Below are 21714 nucleotides of genomic sequence, written 5' to 3' on the forward strand. Positions count from 1 at the left end.
GAGGATCCTGGGGCCAAGGCAATGGCAGTGATGTTTGGCGGAAAGAGTACCTATTCACTTGTGTTACATCCCTCGCCGTGCTTGTATGCGTGTTCTGCATTGTTGTGTGCTTGTCTTCCCTTCTGTTTCCCCTCATTCTCGTTGCTGCAACCAGGTGCCCGTCAGCGATTGGCTCCCGCCTCCATTCCCCGTCACCGCTGCACCTACGCTCATCAACCTCCGTCCAGGATTGGCTGTCGTCACCACTCCCCCGTCGCCAACACCCTGCACTCGTCCAATCGTCTGTCTGTCCACATTTAAAACCTGTTCTGTTCGGTCTCTAGCCCTGTGTAAGGAGTGTGTGCCATGTATGTTTTCTTAGTATAGGGACATCTTTTGGTTGCGCAGATAGAACCCTTTTGTTACTTACCTTTCTTTTTTTCCCCTTTTTTTTTGTGTGAAATAATTCAGTTCAGTTTTGGCTTGTTCCGGTGATTTTATTTTAGTCAAAATCCACAATTGCTATGAATAGAATATATATGTTTGGACAAATTGTGTTGATTTTGAAACAAAATGGGAAAAGTAGTACTCTGCACTTTTTGATTATGTCTAAAACATTGACATGATGACGCCAGGAGTACAGTGAGACAATCTACAGCGCAAGACCTGACAAGCCAGAAGTTCAACATGGTGTAGACAGTATCTTGGTTTAATAGCCTAGGTCTATGGGTAGGATGTTGGAGTTTTGATAACTGTAATACGGTTCCACAAGAGGAAATGCTTGGAATTACTAGCAAACTGTAAAGCAGATTTTCTGTGTACATGTGCAGCCTGAGTCTCTGTAAGGTCAAGATGTCCTGCAGCGAGGCCCCCTCTGAACAGAATATGGCACAAAGCCCAGACAGTGGGGAGACAGTAAGGAAAATCATGTACATGTACAACTAGGGCTATGTGATTAACGACCACTTCACCTGCTGAATGTTCTAGTGCATCAGCGCACTGACCACTGAAGACCTGTTACAAAGTAATTCTGTGCATTCTATATCTGTGCTGTCCAACTCATGTATTGAAGCATGGCTGAGAGACAGAGTTTTCACTCATGCCATCAGTTTGTCTTGAACTGATTGTTTGAATCAATAAAACATATCAGAAAAAACCTTACTGTACAAGTTCATGGATTCCAGTGTATTAATTTCAGTCTTAGTCTTTTAAACAGCCTGTATCCCAATACATGCAAACAGAACCTACCGTTAACACCTGTTCAGATTTAGCTTACTTTTGCTTTTTCTCGACTAAAGAGCTTTATATATTTGTACAACTCCCCCCCCCCCCCGCCCCCCTCCGATCAAGGTCCTAATATTTCCTTGTATGTCTGAGTCCAGAATCCAATCTATCTTTTTATTTGCAAAGCAAGGTGAATACAGCATCAACAACTTTTCACAGTAAGGACAAACTACCACTACCCCTACTCTAACACAAATCAACTCTCATTTTAATAACCCCCTCTCTTGCAACACTATTGCATGAAATTTTACAATCTCCTGGCACACATTACTTCATATTCCAGAAGCCTTTCAACTTCAAGTGTAATGCAAAACCTTCCTACTTCACATTTGTCATTATGCTATCACAGTGTCAGGCTCTACACCCTTTCAAAGTTTACTTAGACGTGCAGAACATAAATTGCCTCTAGGGGGTGTTACAAACACCAGTTCCAAAACATTTATTTCTACAAAATCACTCATATTGTTATACTATTCTCAATATTTGTAGGGTTCAAGTAGATGTATGGCAGTTTCAGCTTTGAGTTCCTTGTATTGATGAACTCGCTCAGGAAGGACAACTCGGTCTGCAGTTGCTTCTTCATCTTCTTGGGAGAAGCCTCATCAAAGTATTCATCTGGGTATGTTCCAAGGGGAACCTGGAGGACAAGAAATGGTGTCTTGATGAAAATTATGGAATGGACAGAGATAAGTTTGAATTCACTCAATTATTATCATTGCTCCTATAAAAAACTATAGGCATCCTCACAAAGTCATCAAATTTCTTGCTGAGCAACCACACTGAGGCCATGTTGTTGACTGAGGTGCCAACATTTGGTAGGGTCTTCAAGATAGAGTGCATACCAGACCTCCCTTTCGTGGTCGGAGGAGGGTTGTTCAGAAACAAGGGGTTGTTGGCAATCCAACTGGAGTAGTCAAACTACTAGGCATAAAATATAAAAAATGAAAAGAACAATGGAATGCATGTAATTTAGGTTACATATAGGGAAATAGCATGTGATAAATATATATGTGTATATATATATATGAGCTTATTGACTATTTGAATGTCACCTGTCCCATGTTAACAGCATTATGTTGAGCAGAGACTAGGAAGATGATCATTGTAATGAACTTGACCAGCTCGCCCACTGTATGAAACGATTCAGGGATTCCTGGAAAGACCAGAGCAGTCACTGTCTCTGAAACATGTCACATTCAACAATTCCTTCAGAGACATTTGCAAACTTTAAGGCTGAGTACCTGACTTGCTGTTTCCAAGAAAACCATACATGAAGATCTCTTTAATCCAGTCTTGGAGCTCCGAGTCCCTGGACACCTCACTGTCAGAGGGGTAGTAGTACTCCACCATCCCCTTGACAAAGCTATAAAACAAAACACAACACAGAGAATAGACCTTCAGAGCTCGGGTTCAGTTTGAAGTTAATCCAAAAACAGCTGAACAGCTTTGCGCTACCTGTTGATGATCTTCCACAGCTTCAGGCCGTCATCCCTGTAGTAATAGTGGGGGATGAACTGCATTCCTCGTGCAGTAATGTCCTCCGGCAGACAGAGGGAGCTGTAAGTTAAATCTGACAGTGACCTCTTCAAAAGTTCTTTCAGACCATTTCCATCTATCAAACCCTGAAGAAACAAACACACAAGTCACAACAATAAACTGTTGTGGCTAACACAATAATCTGGATCAACCCTGATCTAGTTCTGTTGAACTCTCACTTTTCACACTGAGATATTAAGGGAAATGTAAACTTATGAATGGCAATGTACATTTGTCAGGGGTCCATCTGGACTGATTAGTCGTTTACGAGCAAGGACATTTATCTGCAGAGTGTAACGAAAGTGGGGAGTCAGCATCTGGAATGCAAATAAGAACAGTGGAGAGAAGAAAAGTGAATACATTGTGTTACAAAAATTCCACAAAGACAATTGTTACCGAAGTACTATGCTTTGGTAAAAGCCTATATTTTAAAATTCCATATCACCATTTACATGTTTTTAGCCATGAATCAATGTGTACAACTGGACCCAAGTGTCCATATTGAAATGCACTATTTTACACAAAATGTACCTTGTAAATGGGGTGTATCACAGGAAAGTTCCGAAAGGTTGCCATTGCAAAGACCTCTGCCAGCAGGTGGGTGTTCAGTAGATGGTGAGTAATCTGATAGTCATTGAAATCTGCACATCTCATATATAACTTGGCTAACAGCCAGTCATGCTCTGAGTCACTAGGCAGAAAGATGGGGCAATGCTCCGAAGGTACTTGTCCCAGCTGTGAGAAATGAAAATGGTCAAATAACAAAGAGGTGTATGTCTATAATACAGGCTAACATCTTTTTGGCATTAATGTACCTGGATGGCAATGGGCAGCAATTTGTCCTCTGGGTTCTTGTAGAAAAGACAGAATCCTGGAGTCAGAGGAAGAGGCTCACCATTGACAACCCTGGTTGGCAAACCCTCTAGTTTCTTATAGTCACAAATGAATATGTTCCCTTCCTGTGTGGAAAACAAAACATATCATCTTAACTGCACTGTTATGGAAGACAGGAAAACTCAGTTTGCATATCTCAGATCCACATTAACAATTTAAACTCAGACCTTGGTCTCTCTGGCTAGAGAGCTCCCAGACTCCAGGAAGGGCTGTACCATCTCGTCAGTGACAGGAAAGTTGGGGGGAAGTTTGGAGTAGCATTGGATCACATTGGGGTTGGTTCCATTAAGATACTGGGACCCAAAGAATTCATCATCTTTCCAATGGTCATAGATGTACTCTGGAAGGAGCATTTTGATTGTCATTTTATACATACAAGACATATTGGGTAAATTACAAAGAGGATTACAACAGACAATATGAAAGCCCTCTTTGAGATATATTGTATTCCTGCAAAAGAAGCACAAAAAGCACAAAAGAGCATTTGTTCAAGAGGATTTGTTTATCTACCTGCTATGGGTGTCCTCTTGTACCAGAAGACCTTCTTCATGTCCTCCAAGGATTTCCAGTGCTCAGTGGAGGATGCAAGACCCTTAAGGTTGAGCTCAGCCAAACTGGAGAGGAAATTGGACAACAGGAAAACGGTAAAAGGTTAAAACAAATCAATTAAAACTTAGCAAGGTTATTTTGTAGCTGTGTCTTAAAATTTTTTTTTACACAAACTACAAGTATACTGTGTGTGTGTGTATGTATATATATGTAATGGATAATGCCCGACGAGGTGTAAAATATCACCTGATAATGGACTCCGCGTAAGCAACCGTCCTCCGCAGGTGATATTGTACACCTCGTCGGGCATTATCCCTTACATATAGCACTACATACACGCACACGCATACCAGTACGTGTGTTGTGTATCAACAACATGTTTTACTCAGTACCTCAATCATTAACATACAATGCACAGTACTTGTCAATTTGGAGTGAATAAACAGCAACTCACGCCATGGATTTGGTGTAGATGAAGTCCCCAAGTTTAGAGAAGGAAAATCGGACTTCAGAAGGGAGGGAAAAGGTGTCAGTGATGCTGTTAATGTAAGGCACCCCCTTTGCATATTCAGCCCACCTGAATATTGAAAAAAGAGAATGCAAACACAGGTTCTGAAGCAACACAGCAAAACATTTCAATTGGTAATTCTTCAATGAATTAGGAAACTAGTTACTTTAGCCAGTTTTCTAAAGAAGTAAATTGACTTTTTTTAACTTTATTCATTTATAGTTTCAAAGGGTTTCCTTTGGAGAGGAAATGTTGGGAGGGTAACTAGTAGCTAGACAATATAAAGTGAATACATTGCAGATGCAGCTAATTGTATCTGCATGTCAATAATAATGTGCATTGGCCTAAGCACAGAGCAAGTACAAAGACACAATCACTCACTTGAACAGTTGCTTATGAAGCTCCACCTCCTGTTTCCTGTGCTTAACCAGTAAAGGAAGCTCATCCTCAAAAACCTTGGTGGCTGAGAGATAGTGAAAAGACTTAGGCTACATCATTTACTAACGTTATTAAATAAATGCAATGTTTATTTACAAGATTTCATGAATAACTGAAGGCTTATTTTGTTTAACAAATACAAATTCCAGATTTACCTTGCCCTCCCCTGAGCTCTACAACCTCCCCCCTGGAAATCCATCTGTAGCAGGGGAACAGGATGACATCACCCTCCGGGGTCGTCACGACGATCTTGGAGCAGAACCACTCGTTTTCAGGCAAGTAAAGGAACTGTTCTTTTTCCAGCTTGACCAGGAGGGGGCGCCCCAGAGACGAGGTGCTGGTGACAGTGTAGCTGCTCGTCTGACATACAAGATGGACAATTATCATTGAATAAGAATATTTAAATGAATAATAATAATAAGTGAGCAGGATGCCATGTGTCTGAGAGGCTGTTACTTTCATGTCCCAATGCAAACATCTCCTTCTGACGGATATTGGAGTGGTAAGATCAAGACCCCACCCCTAGTTCCTCAGCTTGAAGCAAATGCTTAAATGCTTCGGTCATATTGCATTTCAGTGTTGTCACCCAGCTTGTTCTCGATGGATTGGCAGTATTGCATTTCAGTTTTGGCTTGTTCTAGTGATTCTATTTTATCAGCTCAAGTCAAAATATCCACCATCTTTATAAATATAATATTTTTAGCTAAATTGTGTTGATTTTTAAACAAAATGGGAACATTAGTACTCTTTGCACGTTTTGCTATGTCAAAGACAGACATGATGAAGCCAGGAGCACAGTGAGACAATCTACAGCGCAATAACACAAAGTATATAGGCTATATTCATTAACCTAGCCTGGTTTCTTTTTGCACACAGTATTGTCAAATACATTTGTAAGTTCATACAACTTGAGACACTGGCCTTCATTTATCAATCTAACATAGTAACCAGCACAGATTAGTATGCAGAAAATGATCTACTAAAAGGGTTCACATGTGATTCAAGAAACATTCTTATATCTCATCACATGAAAAAAACTATGGATTTTGAACGGTTCATAGGTTTTTAACTCACCTGCCCAGTTTGGAAATCTAGACCATAGTTGTCCAGGTTTGTGCGGCTACTCTGCCCGTCTGTTCCAATCAGTGTGACATATATATAGTCAGATGTCTCAGACAGCGCCCTATCGCCTGTAGTCACTTCTACTTTGTACTCTGCCATGATAGTTTGGTATAAAATCACTAGAACAGATGAGAAAAAACCTTACTGTGCAACTTCATGGATTCCAGGGTATTAATTGCAGCATGTGTCTTTTAAACAGCCTGCATCCCAATACATGAAAACAGAACCTACCGTTAACTCCTGTTCAGATTAAGCTTGCTTTAGCTTTTTCTCTTGACCAGAGATCAGTTTTGTTTTGGAAGCTTTATATATTTGTACAACTCCTCCCCTTGAAGAATAACAATTTGGTTGTAAAACAGGTCACATCTAGCAGGCTGGAATGCAAATAACCCCCTAAGGTTATAGAGAAGGTCAGTCTCATCCTCCCTTTAATTGTTGGTTTAAACTAAGAATCTTGGAATGAAGTTTGACTTCGAGCCTACCCAGGATGGCCTGAGGTGGTCTTCTCCTGGAGATTTTATCTTCTCTAGGCTCATTTTCTGATGTATACTACAATTCCAGGACTCTCTGTGTCCGTCTTTGTGTGTGTGTTTGTGTGTGTGTGTGTGTGTGTATGTGCACATTTTCTAGTGGTAATTTTGTTGAAAATTTGCTTGAGAACCGAGCACTATGCAAAGTTGTAATTTTGCAAGTGTCCATGTGCAAAACATGAATGTTGCCTGTGGGCACCTGCAGTGCCTCCTGATGCTCTGATGAATGAGGAGGCATGCTGGAAAACATCTCCACCTTCTAGCAGACTTCACCACACCTACCCTGCTCCATCTTCTCCTGCCTCCTCCGCCTCACCTCCCCTGCCACCTCCTCACCTCCCCTGCTCCAGCCTCTCCTGCCTCCTCCTCCTCCAGCCTCTCCTGCCTCCTTCTCCTCAACTCCCCTGCTCCAGCCTCTCCTGCCTCCTCCTCCTCCCCTGCTCCAGCCTCTCCTGCCTCCTCCTCCTCCCCTGCTCCAGCCTCCCCTGCCACCTCCTTCTCACCTCTCCTGCCTCCTCCTCCTCCCCTGCTCCAGCCTCTCCTGCCTCTTTCTCCTCAACTCCCCTGCTCCAGCCTCTCCTGCCTCCTCCTCCCCTGGAAAATGCCAAATGTTTTTGTGACTTGGATACAATTACCATTAATTGTATTAAACATTGTATTAAGTATTGTACTTACAATGTGTCTAACTATGATTGTTGGATTATTGGTATGTCTGTGGCTCAAAAATCTAATGAACCAGGCACTGGTTTATTAGGTCACATGACCAAGGTGCTATGGAACAAAACTTGAACATTGTTTAATTATATATTATTGAATACAAACAGACTCAAACAAATTGAGTTTGAAATGTGTCATTGCCATTGGGTTAGAGAGCTAGAACCAGTTGACAGTTTTAGGAGTACTGGGAAACTGTTAATGGTCCCTAACTGCTGTTTGTGGACACGAAGAAAACTTCAGGCAAATTTACATCTACATTTACATTTATTCATTTGGCAGACGCTTTTATCCAAAGCGACTTCCAAGAGAGAGCTTTACAAAAGTGCATAGGTCAATGATCATAAACAACGAGATACCTCCAAAAACATTGTGGGTAATCAAAACATGAAGCATGCATTGTGACAAGGAAATAAGTGCCAATAGGAAGAAACATAAGAGCATGTAGTTAAACAAATTACAAATTAAACATGAACCTCAAAAGTGTTAGTGTAGCCTACCTGTAGGAAAGCAAGCAACAATAATATAATTTACAGCGAGTACAAGTAATTAAATCAGTTAAAAACTAGCCAATGCAGTGCAACAAGTCACCAATAAATGTAATGTGTTCCTGGAGGAAATATCTTGTTATATCTCTAAACTGATGGTATCTTTATGAGTGACTTCTTGAGAGAGAATTTGCTTAAAAATAGACACAACTTTCACTGAAACTTGCCACATTTTTCTCAAACTCATAAGCGCAGCTAGTTCAGGCAGGGCAATCGGGCAACGCGTGTCATTCAATCATCGGGGACGTAAGGCGGCTTACTCCACCTTCCTTCACTCCGCCCACTACCACACCCATGTTAAGTGCATATCCATTGGGACACATCCGATAAGGCGTCTTTAAAAGACGCGCGGATAGGCACACACACGCACACACTCATTTGTTGTATGATCAGTGCTGCTGCCGCCCTCCACCATCCCCTTCTCCCCCATGCTGTCTGTATTTTCTGTCCGCCAGGGGGATTATATCTCTATTGCTCCCTGCCTCATATGTCAAGTCATGTATGTGTTGCATCGAGGAGGCAGGGAGTGCTTCCCTTAGATCATTCACTCCGCCAAAGTTAAATCTATGTCCATGTCATGTAACAATAAATGCTCAAATCTAATACGTGATTGTCTTGACTGAACTTCCTCTGATAGCTTTCACTCTCTAGATCCCGCTCACTCTTTAATCTGTCTTCTAGTAGTTTGTCTCTCTCCTCTATTAATTTATTGTAGATCTGATTTTCTGCCGGGGGAGAATAATGTGTTGGGTTTAGACCATTTGATGAAAACATCATTGAGCAGGCATATATTTTTGTAAAAAAAATGGTTGTTCTTTATCAATCCTCTATATTCAGAACTAACACAGACTTGAGGTTTAAGTTTAGTAGCTATACAAGACTTCACAACTAATCTCTCCCAATTCAATAGACTCTGTACCTCCCTGATCAATGGCGTTTCGAATACTTACCAAGCAAATAAGCAGATTCCTCTCTTTCAAGCTTGTCAGCTGGACTTTGTGAATAGCCTTCAACAGTAATGGTAGAAACTATCAGGTCAGATATACAATAATGCATTGCATTAACATTTCACTGAATTCCCTCAAGTCTCCAGCTTGACTGGACGTTCATTTCAACCAGACTAAGACTCAGGGTCTGATGGAATAGGAAAAATGGACATTTAATTAAATGAACAAACCTCCTCAAGCAAAGTTATTAAAGAGGCTGTGTGGACGTGGAAATCTCCAGATTAAATTTATAATTCAATTTCTAGTATTCTGATATTTTAATAATAGCACCATGATAAAAAAAACGGCAACCATAATGTTACGGGCCTCAAGCCTAGGGGAACTTGGGCCAGCACAAACAGGTTCCTTACGCTTGAAAAGTGAAGAGACAAACACAGGTGTCAAGGCATGGAGTTCACTTTTATTAACAATCAGTAAAAACAGACTACAATAAAAGACAGGCTACAAAAATCATTTCATATTCACTGCCAAATGCATCATCAGTCAACACAGGCGACCACCGTCCGTGGCCCAAAACCATGTTTAATCACAATGTACAAACATCAAACACACACACAGACATCTTTTACCAACGCAACACCCCCCTTACTAGTATGCTTGTTTTTAGATCATCCACACTCATTTGCAGCAGTTTAAAAACCCACAAGAAAAGGTTATATTACCTTGAAAAGTGAAGGAACAAACACAGGTGTCAAGGCATGGAGTTCAAACAAAAGCTCTCCAATTCCTTCTTTTATCCCTCCCTGCCTTGCAGGATGCATCCAATGACACCTCGCTGTCCCTAGTGGAATGGAGTGAACCAAGCATGATGTGTATGGGCGTGCGGCACTGAAGATAGCCCGCGACACTCTCCCCCACTTTTAGAGGAGCTCTCCTGACATCTTGATTATTTGCAACTACTCCCCAGTGCTAATAGCCCCACAATACTGGTCTCTGATGAGGCTGCCAAGCAAGATACGAGGGGTATGGCAACAGGTCATTCAGGAAAGGGGGGTGATATGTTACTGCGTGGACTACAGGTTGGTATGACGGTTGACCCAGGCTTTGATATGTGAGCATTTCTCTTGGTCTCACTGTGCGTTCAGATCTTCTCGGCATGAGCTCTTCCTGCTCTTGCACCCGTTCCGCACCCTCAAGGTCATTACTGACATTTTCACAGACTTCTGGCACTCCCTGAACTTGTGCAGGTTGCTCCAGCGGATTAACTGGTAGAACAGGGGGTTGAAACTCTGCTACTAATGGTCTTAATGTCGACTGACCACTGCGTGGTTGACTCATTGAGTGAGATGAGCCAGGCTGCATTCCAATATCTATGATACGATGGGGTATAGGACGCAAAGTATAGCTTTCTTCCTCGCTCTCATCTGAGTCACTTCGGCTCATAGCGTCAGAGCACCTCTGCCCCTGGGGTCTCTTTGTCCTCACCGGTCGTTGGTGCACTGATGGGCTGGCTTGGGTGTCCCCATCCAGCTGGAGGTCGCTGACAGGTAAGAGCAGGTTCCTATGTAGGACACGGGCACGCTTGACTCCCTTTTCATCTTGGACTTTATACACCGGGCTGGCCACCTCTCCCACTCTGCTAACAACCCGGTGGATGGTCTTCTCCCAGTCGCTTCGAAGTTTCCCCGGACCATTCCGCTCTGACAAGTTCCGTACCAACACCCGGTCACCTGGCTGAAGTGTGACCCCCTTGACCCCACGATCATAGTAACGCTTCGCTTTCTCAGATGATTTCTGACTGGTCTTTGAGGCAATGTAGTAGGCCTCCTTCATTCATCTCGCCCACTTCTCTGCAAAAACTTGTTTTGTTTGTTTTTCAGTGGTAGAGTTCAGGTCAAAAACTAGGTCCACTGGCAAACGCGGGGACCTCCCAAAAAGGAGATAGAATGGTGAGTACCCTGTTGAGTCATGTTTTGTACAATATATGCGTGAACAATGTAAGGCAGATGGTTCCTCCAGTCTGATTTATTTTCCTCTTTTAGGGTCCGGAGCATCTGGAGCAAGGTGCGGTTTAGCCTTTCTACTGGATTCCCCTGGGGGTGGTACGGGGTTGTTCTAGAGTGCGAGATGCCAGCCAATTGCTCTAACCTCTGAAACAACCCATTTTCAAACTCACGACCTTGGTCATGGTGGAGTTTTTCCGGGAAGCCAAAACGGGGGATAAAGTCATTAAATAGTTTCTCTGCAGCTGTTTTGCCAGATTTATTTTTAGTGGGATAAGCTTGGGCAAAGCGTGTAAAATGGTCAATTATGACCAAGATATACTCATAACCCCCACTACTCGGTTCAAGATGGAGGTAGTCAATGGCGACTAATTCAAAAGGTGAGCTTGTGGAGATGGAGCCCATTGGTGCCTTGTCTCTCATAGAGGGATGTTTTTGCTGAATGCATGCACACTTTCTGAGGACGTAATCCTCCACCTCCCGCTGCATATATGGCCAATAGAATCTTCAGATTCAGGACCTTCTCAACACCCACATGGCCCATGTCATCATGCAGGTATTTTAGAACAAGGGGCCTGAATTTTGTTGGAACAACCAGCTGCTTATGAGGTCCAGTTTGTCGGTACAATAACCCATTTTGTATGAAAAGCCTGCTCCACTCCCCCATCAACCTTCGGGCTTCACTGGACACACTTTCTCTGTCCATCTTGGTGAAGTTTTTCCCCTTGCTTTTCAACTTCATGATTTCCTCAATATGATTAAAATGTATTTATATCGCCATGATATTGTTGTTTAGAAGAAACACTAAAACTACTAAATGTCAAAAGTAGTCAAAAGTAAGAGACGTCAATATAATGCTAAAAGTCATGACTTAGTATGTTATCAAACAGATAGTGCTAGTTTACTCAACTTACACAGCTTTTTGGAGTGTAACTCTGAATAACACCCTATTAACATGGACCAAAAAATTAGGTTTTGTACTTACCCACTGAATGTACACCTGATTCAATAAAAGTAAAAAGAAAAATCATTGAGATATAGATACCATGAATCATATACATGTAGTTCTTCCTCTTACCTAAGGATGATGAATTGCCATGTTTAAGTTCCAATTAACAGACAGATCAAGTGCAATGATTGAATTTGACATATTACAGTTTGACATGCAGCTGGTCTAAGTTATAGGTCCCCATCACCTCATGCAGTACATCAGTGTAATCTTTCACTTATATACACAACTGCTAAGTAATGTGAATGTGTCTCGTTAAAGTTTGTAGATACTGTATAGACAGACTCATAACAGAGTGGTTAGAATGTGCAGCATAACCCTATGTATGCAAACTTATATTTACAGTAATAATACATGTATTTGTGTTGTGTTTGTGTCCATGTGGACAGTTTTGTTCTGTAGCTGTTAGAACACTTACTATCCTTGTGCCAAAGTCCCACAATAGCCTCCTACTTGAACTGTTCTCCATGGATGACCTGGCAGAAGTACTTTCCTCTATCTGATCCCCCGTATTCTCTCAGCTTCAGAGACACTTCGCCTCTCTCCAGCTCCTGGGTGACCAGACTCGCCCTGCCCTCGTAGCCCCTCGCCTCTATCACCTGGTCGTTCTTATACAGGTAAATACACTCTGTCCTCTTAAACCACCTGATTGTCATGGCAACAGCGCTGGTCTCAGGCGAGAGGTGACATGGAAGGTGACATCCTCTCTATCACCAGCCCCCACAACCTTCTCTGGTACCCAAAGTTTAACTTCTTCATCTGTTGGGGAGAAGAGAAACAGTATTGGAATCTCTGCTGGAGCAAGACAAGAAGGACAGATGGGAAGTTCTCAGTGGGGAAACTCACTATTATTATTATTACACTATTGATATGATCGGTATTTTCCTTATCCTCAAAATATACAATTTAGACTAGTCACTTAGGTTTAAAATGTAGGGTTTTCATTTAACTGGACAGGATATCCTACTCTCCAGCCACCATGTGTCCTGGATAACTCTGACAGGTACAGGAAATATATGGAGATATCTCCTTACCAGCTTTAGTCTTTAAGGCAATCATGATGCATGACTAATTTTCTTGATTAGTCCCTCGAAAACAAAAACATTCGTTAAACAAAACGGTGACCAGCAACAGTAACACCTAAGTCCCTGTGTATGCAGTGAAAAACAACTCTGTTTGGAAGTTCACACCTGTATTTCTCCTTACAACTCCTTCTGTCCACACCCTTCAAGGAGGGGGTCATTAAGAATTGCATCTGATACAAATAGTTACATATTAACTAGGTTCAGCTCCTTCTGAAGCTGTCTGGGGCTCTCAGAAACTCTGGTCAAATGGCAGCAGAGAGCAGCACAGTCCTGCTGAAGTTCACAGATCCCACAAAAACATATGTTATATCAGTTTGTGGAACCATAGGAATAACCCAGGGATAAGTCAATTACATCATTCAAAGGGGCCTAAATACAGAAACACAACTTAATATGCTTATGTGTCCCTTAGCTCTCACTCGTGAAACTTCTACACTTGATGATGGATGAAACAAAGCAAGATAAAATATGTTTTGTGAATTAATGCACTGTAGCCTATTGCTGTTTTAATCTGCGCAAAATTGGATTCAACCCATGAAAAATGTCCCTTCTCAGCCTCCGTAGGTACACTGCAGAGCGCAGGCTACAAATAAAATCTGTAGCCATAGTAGCTAGTCAAATGTTGCTTTTAGCGCAGACGAGAAACGGACCTACAATCAGTACACAGTGAAACGACTGAAACGACTGGTTAATCCGGACCACTAGCCAAATCTGGAAGCACACTGCTGTTAGGACAGTGCATTCATCTCTGAACAATGTTTTACAGATTCGGTGTAATTCTCACTCCGGAGTGCAATGACATTGACGTGTATGTTTTGGGTTCCTGTCCAGAGATGGGTCACTGGGATCCGAACAAGGCGGTTCTTATGAAACCTACACAGGCTGTCCTGTCAATGCACGAGCCTTGCCTCTGGATCGGCGACGTGCAGCTCGCGGAGCCGTGCAAAGACAGCCTGTGGTTCAAATTCATTAAAAGAATAGCTGGCAATTTCATCTGGGAAGGTATTACTCACCTGGTTAAATTGTTACAGTTTAATATTACACATAGGCCTAACGAAACCCCATCAACACTCTTAAAGACTCTTAAATAATGAACCATTTGTTAAGGGAGATATTCTGCATAGGCTACCTCACCCTATGTTTCGCTTGGTGAGTGAAAATGTAGTAGGCATGTAGTTGACATAACACAGACTCCATAATAGAAAATGATATCGCCTGTGCATATAATCTAAAATGATTGGTCCCTCTCGAATACTTCTCAACATTGTTTTGTTTTTGTAAGTCAGTCGTACTACCACTCGATGGCAGCAAAGACACGTTTTTGGAAGCGCTTTCGGGAATCGGGAGGCTGCAGCTTGCCCCACTCTGGCGTGCCAGCTTTAGAGCTGATGTGTGACAAGTGCATTTCTGGCCCAAGAGTCCATCCCGACAGGTGGACATAGTCGTACATAGTTTGTCAAACAGTTCTGTCTCATTCTTGTATCACAGGCCCATGCTGCAATCAAACCCTATGTATCCAATTCTAACCTGAAAACAAAAAAACAACAATGTTTTTCTTTTTTTTGAGGGGGGGGGGGGGGGGGGGGGGGGGGGGAAGGGGGGGGGACCAATCGTGGGGCCTTAAACAGCTTAAAACCCTTAACTTTAAATATATGTAAATCTAGAGAATATTTGAGAGAATATTTGTGTCACTTACTCTTACTATGTTTTGGATAATTATGATCTTGGCTTGGATATCCAGGCAATGGGCCCCATCATGACCGATGTTGTGTGTATGATGAGAACAATCTGGTGGACGGTGTCTACTGTCACCCCATTGGCCATTGGATTGAGGAGACTGGCCACACAGATGAGATGAAGCACACAACTGACTTCTACTTTGGTGTGGCGGGCCAGCAAGCTATGCATTTCTCCAGGTGAGCAAACCGGTCTCACTAATTCTGTCTTCTCCCTCAGGTAACGTAGTCAAAGGTAGGGGTGAAGGCATACACCTATAGGGTAAACATCCTTTTGCCCACTCAACCAAGCCTTAAACATGACCTTGCTGAAGATCTGCCCTGTCAGAGGTCAATGGTCACATTGGCAATATTTGTGAGAAAGGGATGAGAGCAAAAGGAGAAACGGATTATGTAAATTGATGGAAATAGTTGAAGAGAAAAGGAGTAGAGGTATTTCAGCCATCCACACTATCCAGCCATCCTTAGCCATCCTTTTTTCTTATTAGCTTATTATATTTTATTTATAGAATTGACCTCTGACCATCAACATTTTTTTATAATGTCTGCTGTGAGACAGTTGCTGATTGCATTATTACAATTTTAATTTCATTGAGTCCTACAGCCTTCTTTAGGTTATTGGATAGGATGTTATTATCTGCATGGACCATCCCTACATTCAGAGGTGTTCTGGCTTTTGTATTCAGAAAGTTACCAGAAAATGGCATACAAGTGAACTTTGACATGTACAACAGTAAAGCAAGGCCCTGGATAGCCAGTATGGCTACTGTAGCTGACCAGTACTGTGAAAAACAGGGTCAGTTAGGGTTAACCAGAGCTAACCAGGTTTGGAGGAGCACAGTGACTTTCTAATCTAGCATCCTTCTCCAGTCATTCTACACACTTGTCAGTAGTTATTATTTGCTTGCCTTTGCCCTTTGTGATGTTCAATGGATGAGTACATAATTTCACAACATTACAACATTAATGAGTTCCCTAGGGGGCAATGTGCGTGTTCAGGTTTAATATTGTCTGTATGTGTTACTGTCATTGTGTGTCTGTTTCCGTACATAGTGGGATGGCCCCTTTAATGGAACTTTTGAAGGATCTCTATTATAATTATATATATTTTTTTGTATGTGTAAAGATGTTGTTTTCTTAGAAGGTGTGTCTTCCATCACATTGTCTTTCACATGCTTTATCCCCAGTGGAATTTCCTGAAGTGGTTAACACAAAACATTGTGAGAAAATAGTTTTTTTGCAAGGTCATTCTATAGCCATAACTCTATCCCTCAATGCTATACACATATGATGTTAATGGCGGTCAACCTACCTATACCATTAACATTTGATGAATAGAGAAATAACTTCCAATATAGATCACTACCCTACCTATAAGAGTACCTCCTCTTTTCTCCTTGTAAACTGTAGCTCATGTCGATAAAATATGGGCCTTTATTCTCGGTCCCATCTTCAGTGACACCCCACTCTCTCCATAAAGTTAGGTGGAAAGACACCATCCCAGTCACATGTCGCACAGCTTTTAATTACTTGGTGGCAAGGTGGTTCCGTGCGATACTCTGCAATTATTTCAGAGAGACGCCCATTCCCTCGTGAAGTTAAACCATTAGTGGTTGGAATGTGTCAACCCCTGCAACCTTTCCTTTCATAGGTTTGGAAAAAGAAGGAGCAGTCACACCTTGTCCTCCAGGTACCTCATAGATAGCTCATTCCGCTTGTGTGTGCCAAATCCATTACAGGAATGAGAGATTAAAAGGGTTGAAGACCCTAAATTGATATGGGTTTGAAGTGTGAAAGACCTCTGGGAGGTCACTGGTAATATGTTTTTATGACAGGCAGATTGTCATCACAATTACCGTCATCATATTTTGGATCGTTCAAACTTTCCCTTTGAAAGATGGTGAGAGTCCTTTCGCTGTGCATAATAATGGGTCTGGTAAAATTGTGTCAATTCCCTTGGAACAGAACAATTGCTTGTACTAAAAGTCTTCTATGCCCTTTCGGAACTCTCTGGAAACAGAGATGGAGTTGAATGAGAAGTGAATATGCGAGTGAATAAATGACATGAGCGAAAGGGAGTGTGCTCTCTCAGCCAGTAGCACAACAGCACAACATCCACCCAGGAGCTACTCCACTCACATCTCGTTCAGTCATCTCATTCAGATCAAAAATACATGTGTCCTCTAACCCAGGGTCACACCCTTTGGTGAGGGCTCCTGGACACTGCTAAAAGGATCTGGATCCTCAGAGGCATGGAGCACAGATCCTGCATGAAAATGAGCGTGGTTGGCAGGGGCCAGGCAGTTTTAATTTGTGGTCAAAACCTTACAAGCTTTGGTCAAGGACTTGAGTATCAGGAGGCATAATGTCCTTGTATGTCTCCTCAAATGATGACTTTTTAAATTAGACTTCTAGGCTTGTGTCGTTGTAGCCCCTTGTATCACACAAACACACACAGACACACGCACACAAGTCCCAGGTGCCTCAGATGTCTCATTAATAGTTTGAAAGAGACTTTGTGTCTCTTTTCAAGTTTCTGATTCCCAATGCATTTCTAAGAGGTTATGACTTTGCCTACATCTTCATAATAAGATTTAAACCTGTTCATACGAATAGAGAGTGGTCAGCCCAGGTCACCTTGTTTACGTATGCCTCATGTTACCCAAAGTCCAGATTTGGGGGTAGGCTTCTCTCTACACACAAGGAATGCTGAACACAGAATCATTCTTATACAGGATAAATGTGTTACATCTTCAATTTCTCCAACATATCTATTGGTTTGGATGTTTGTTTGCGTATTGTGAACAAGGATTTAAGCACTCCTCTGCCACCATGCTAGTGCTTTAATGTCTGGCCAAGTTTACGCAGTGAAAGATGTTCCCACATGAGCTTACTGTAGCATCATCACCACAGCCAAATGAAGACAAACATTGAGTAAAAAAAAAGATACACCTTCAAGAAAATGTACCACAGAAATGTAAACATGGCAGTTCAAGAATGTGCAGTCAGTTCTACCTTTGTCGTTGGTAGGCCCATATTTCATTGGTGTGACTACATTTAAAAAGTAAAAAACGATTTGCTTTAATGTTTTTGCATTGAAAACAAACGGTAGTCTAAAGCGATGACTGGAGGTTGGTGAGGAGCACATTAAGCTTCTAAGCATGTGCGCTCTCTCACAGACTTGTCTGTGTGTGCGACTCTGCCCCAGTTTTTCAATAATACCCAGAGGTCTCTTAGTACCTGCCCGCTGGCGGCCTAACCAGAAGGGTCCCTGCGGTCTCACTCGAGGACCTCCCTGAGTGACGCCGTCCCTTCTTTTACGTGTCACTTCCTTCTGCAGCAGAGTTTATGCATGCTAATGAGTGCTAAACGAAGTCTAGCCAGAGAGTGACAAGGCAGAAAATGAGAGGCAGAGGAGGAGGTCAGGGGAATATCACCAATGGGGAGAATGACAAGTAGGGAGGGAGAGAGGAATAGAATAGAGGTTCTTCTAAGAAGGGAGAGCCCCTCCCTCCCTGCCTATTTTTCCTGCACAGAAAAATAAGATGAGAGAACAGCTTTAGCTGGCTGGCATGTGGTCGATCTGGGAGAGTGGTTCTAAAAATACTTCCGTTCTCCTTGGGCTTCTGACAAGCTCTGTCACTCTCACCCCTTGTCCCTAAGGCTCCAGCACCCTTCACCTCACGCCTCACCACTCCTCCCTCACCTTGCTCTCCCATCCTTCCTGGACCTTCAGACTGCACTCTGTTCATGGGTCCATTACAACACAGCCGAGCATCTCCGCAGTCATCCTCACTGTACCCTCCACGCACTCCTCCTTAACCCTCCGTGCTCCCTGCTCTTCCCTCAGGATCCTTCCCAGGGTCTGGCTGGGCAGCTGTCCTCGCCAGCTGGAGCATGTGACCCTCAAGCTGAAGCAGGAGCTGGGCGTTTCAGCGGTGATGAACTTCCAGACGGAAGGGGATGTGGTCAACAACTCGCACGGCTGCCGGCACGACCCTGGAGAACCCATGACTCCAGAGACCATGATGCACCTGTACAAGGACAGCGGCCTGGTGTACGTGTGGATCCCCACGCCAGACATGAGCACGGAGGGTGAGGAGGATCTTGGGAAGGATTCAGGAGTAAATAAGATCTCCTGTAGATCCTATAGGATATTATGACAACCCAGAGAAACCACATTTATGTTGCAAATGTAAAGGAGGATTAAAACAATACTGAGGTGTGTCACAGCCCAAACTTTTCATAGCAGAACATAAGATGCAAAAGCCATGTGAAATAGAAGTAGCCATTCATTCTAACACTTAACTAAAAAGCATTCAGAAACACTTGAATAGTAGTACTAATTGAGAAACACTTCAATCATTCTTAAATAGAAAATGTTGAACCTATTATCATTCTTTCTCTCTTGACCCATGTCACCTACATCAAAACCGGAGTGTTCATTTACTGAGCAGAGGTCTCCTCCAACTTATTTTATAGGGTACAATAGGGTAGCTGGCGTCTGATCTAAAAGGATACAAGTCAAGTCTCCTTCAGTGGAACACCCTTGTCTCACGGTATTCATTCAGAAACTTCAAAACTCAAAAGCTGTCAGAAAGTTTGATAGATTTGAAGACCTGTCCAACATATCTAGGAAAAATGACAGAGTGATTGAGAATGCTACAGTTTGGATAGCTCCTGACTGCAGCATGTGCAGACCTAAATGCCATTTGTCTCCAATCCTAGGTAATCCATCCATATGGTTCCTATTACTTGATGAGTGAGTCATGTGCTATGAACTATAACATGGTAACTAACCATGGTTCCCCCCTATGTAAATGTTTCCCTGTACAGGCAGAATAAGAATGCTCCCCCAGGCTGTCTTCCTACTGCACGGTCTGCTAGAGCACGGTCACACCGTCTATGTTCACTGTAACGCGGGCGTAGGCCGCTCCACTGCCGCCGTGTGTGGTCTCCTCATGTACATCCTGGGCTGGAGCCTGAGGAAGGTGGAGTACTTTGTTGCAGCCAGGAGGGCGGCGGTCTACATTGATGAAGAGGCCTTGGTTTGCGCCCGGGAAGACTTTCTACTCAAGTTTGGACAGCTACGCTCATCTGGTTGTTGCCCACAGACTTGAGAATAGAGCCCCCTTGTGGTTCAAAGGGATAGTTGCAAACTGTGAATGGATTAGAGGCGATGGACCCGGAGGTCCTAAAGTGTGACATATTTCAAGTTCGAATGCTTTACCAAAATACATTTGTCCAATCACCATGATTATTGTGCAAGTTGCCAGATGGTCATATAACTAAAAGTTCAATTTGATGAAAACGGCCTTTTTAGTTGAGTGGTTGTCCTATTCTGGTCAATATTCAGGTAGCCTGAAAACATTCTGTTAACTGCCAAAACAGATTAAAGAAACGATTCATCCAGTTGAGGTGTGTTTGTGTCCATACTGTACTGCCTTCAGTTATTTTGTGAATATTTTGAATTGAACATTTTGATGTATTTAAGGATTCCCTGTAGTTTTGTCTAGCTGTCATCATTGGACGTTTTATCAGTTTTTTTGTCCAATCCTAGGATTTTGTTATTCAAGGGATTCAGCTGACATTTGAAAAGGCACCTTGAAGTTTTGTTTTGTCGACTGCTAATAGAACATTGATGGCTGAATAAATCAAAAACTTGAAAAACTCCCAGATGCTTGAATAGTAGAGTTTGCAAAGTGGGCAATGACCACATTTGTACCTGCGAGAGTCGAACAAATGAGAGAAATATAAACCAGTAAGTCTCTCTCTTCTCTCTTGCCTTTTACCTGATATCTTCTGTGCCAGATTTGTCTCTATACGTATAAAGGATTACTCCCGAGTCCCAGATACTTATGTGGCATTTCACAGAAATTCAGTGTTTTCACCGTCCAAAGCTGTAAAGGAAAATGGTAGAGTTGTCTTTGTTGTGTAGAGGTCTTAATGCTGCCTGTGAAAAGGAAATTGTCATTTCCTGCAAAATAAAGCCAAGCAAACAAACAAAACCTTAAAGCCGTGGAAAAGCTGTGCAGTTCCTCCCTCCACGTTTACTGTTTTCAGTCAATAAATGAAAAACAGACTCTCCAAACTTTTTAGATGTTCAGATACAGTTCATCTTGTTTGTGTTTCCATTGTAAAAAAAAAAAAAATATATATATGTTCAGGTCTGTCCATTTAGGGGGAATAAACACTAACGGCATCCTTCCCCTGGACCACTTCATGTATGACACATAAACTAATCCCCAATCTTTTATTCTCATTGTGCTCTTTATGTGGTGGGTTGAAGTCAATACATATTGCTCTAGTACATGCTATTACAGTAAACTATGAACTCTTTCCCTTTGTCTTTCTCCTATTCTCACATCTGTTCCAGGTGAGCAGTCAGCATGAATGGATCCATTGTGCTGTGTTCTCAGAATGACACATTCATTCTCCTGATTTAAGCCCCACCACACACTCATTCTTTGAATGTGACTTCACAGTTTACCTTACTACTATTTTTCCAGTAATGGTTGTGTCACACAGATGTCGTTTTTTGTCTTAGTTCTGCAATACAATGAAGTAACTCTTGGTTGGCTAATGGGTATTGAAACAAATAGGTTTAGGCAGGGTTGTTTACAAAGACGGGTTTGGACAGAGCTGTTCAATATTCTAGCAAAGTCAGGAGGAAAGGAGGACTAAGTCGACCCTTTCCAATTACGTATATTACATGATATAGGGCAAGTATGTGATCTATGCATATTCAAACAATAATACCGTGTTTGATTTACTACAATTAAATCCACTTACTCTCGCTGTCCAAATATCACCAATAATATCTCAGGGAAAT

The 21714-nt window shown here is 42.3% G+C and overlaps 2 protein-coding genes across 3 annotated transcripts; one reads left to right on the forward strand and one right to left on the reverse strand.

Moving 5' to 3' along the window:
* Window positions 1-1363: 1363 nt before the first annotated feature.
* Window positions 1364-6634, reverse strand: LOC124462827 (hydroperoxide isomerase ALOXE3-like). 2 transcript variants are annotated; one of them, XM_047014493.1, is made up of 15 exons: window positions 6542-6634; window positions 6263-6429; window positions 5344-5548; window positions 5132-5213; window positions 4697-4819; window positions 4204-4307; window positions 3861-4033; window positions 3615-3758; window positions 3331-3534; window positions 3030-3116; window positions 2719-2885; window positions 2505-2626; window positions 2316-2416; window positions 2106-2181; window positions 1364-1900 (listed from the first exon to the last, which is right to left on the reverse strand). In XM_047014493.1, the coding sequence occupies exons 2-15, from the start codon at window positions 6407-6409 to the stop codon at window positions 1875-1877; spliced, it is 1761 nt and encodes a 586-aa protein (XP_046870449.1). In that variant the 5' UTR covers window positions 6410-6429; window positions 6542-6634; the 3' UTR covers window positions 1364-1874. The 2 variants fall into 2 exon arrangements, with proteins under 2 accessions (XP_046870449.1, XP_046870448.1); XM_047014492.1 differs by having other exon boundaries at window positions 2011-2181; window positions 6542-6632.
* Window positions 6635-13721: 7087 nt separating this feature from the next.
* On the forward strand, window positions 13722-20883 carry epm2a (EPM2A glucan phosphatase, laforin). The gene is made up of 4 exons (XM_047014501.1): window positions 13722-14148; window positions 14888-15062; window positions 18733-18977; window positions 19719-20883. The coding sequence occupies exons 1-4, from the start codon at window positions 13902-13904 to the stop codon at window positions 20000-20002; spliced, it is 951 nt and encodes a 316-aa protein (XP_046870457.1). The 5' UTR covers window positions 13722-13901; the 3' UTR covers window positions 20003-20883.
* Window positions 20884-21714: the final 831 nt, after the last annotated feature.

This window comes from Hypomesus transpacificus, unplaced genomic scaffold, assembly GCF_021917145.1.
Source record: "Hypomesus transpacificus isolate Combined female unplaced genomic scaffold, fHypTra1 scaffold_253, whole genome shotgun sequence".
Classification (NCBI taxonomy): domain Eukaryota; kingdom Metazoa; phylum Chordata; class Actinopteri; order Osmeriformes; family Osmeridae; genus Hypomesus; species Hypomesus transpacificus.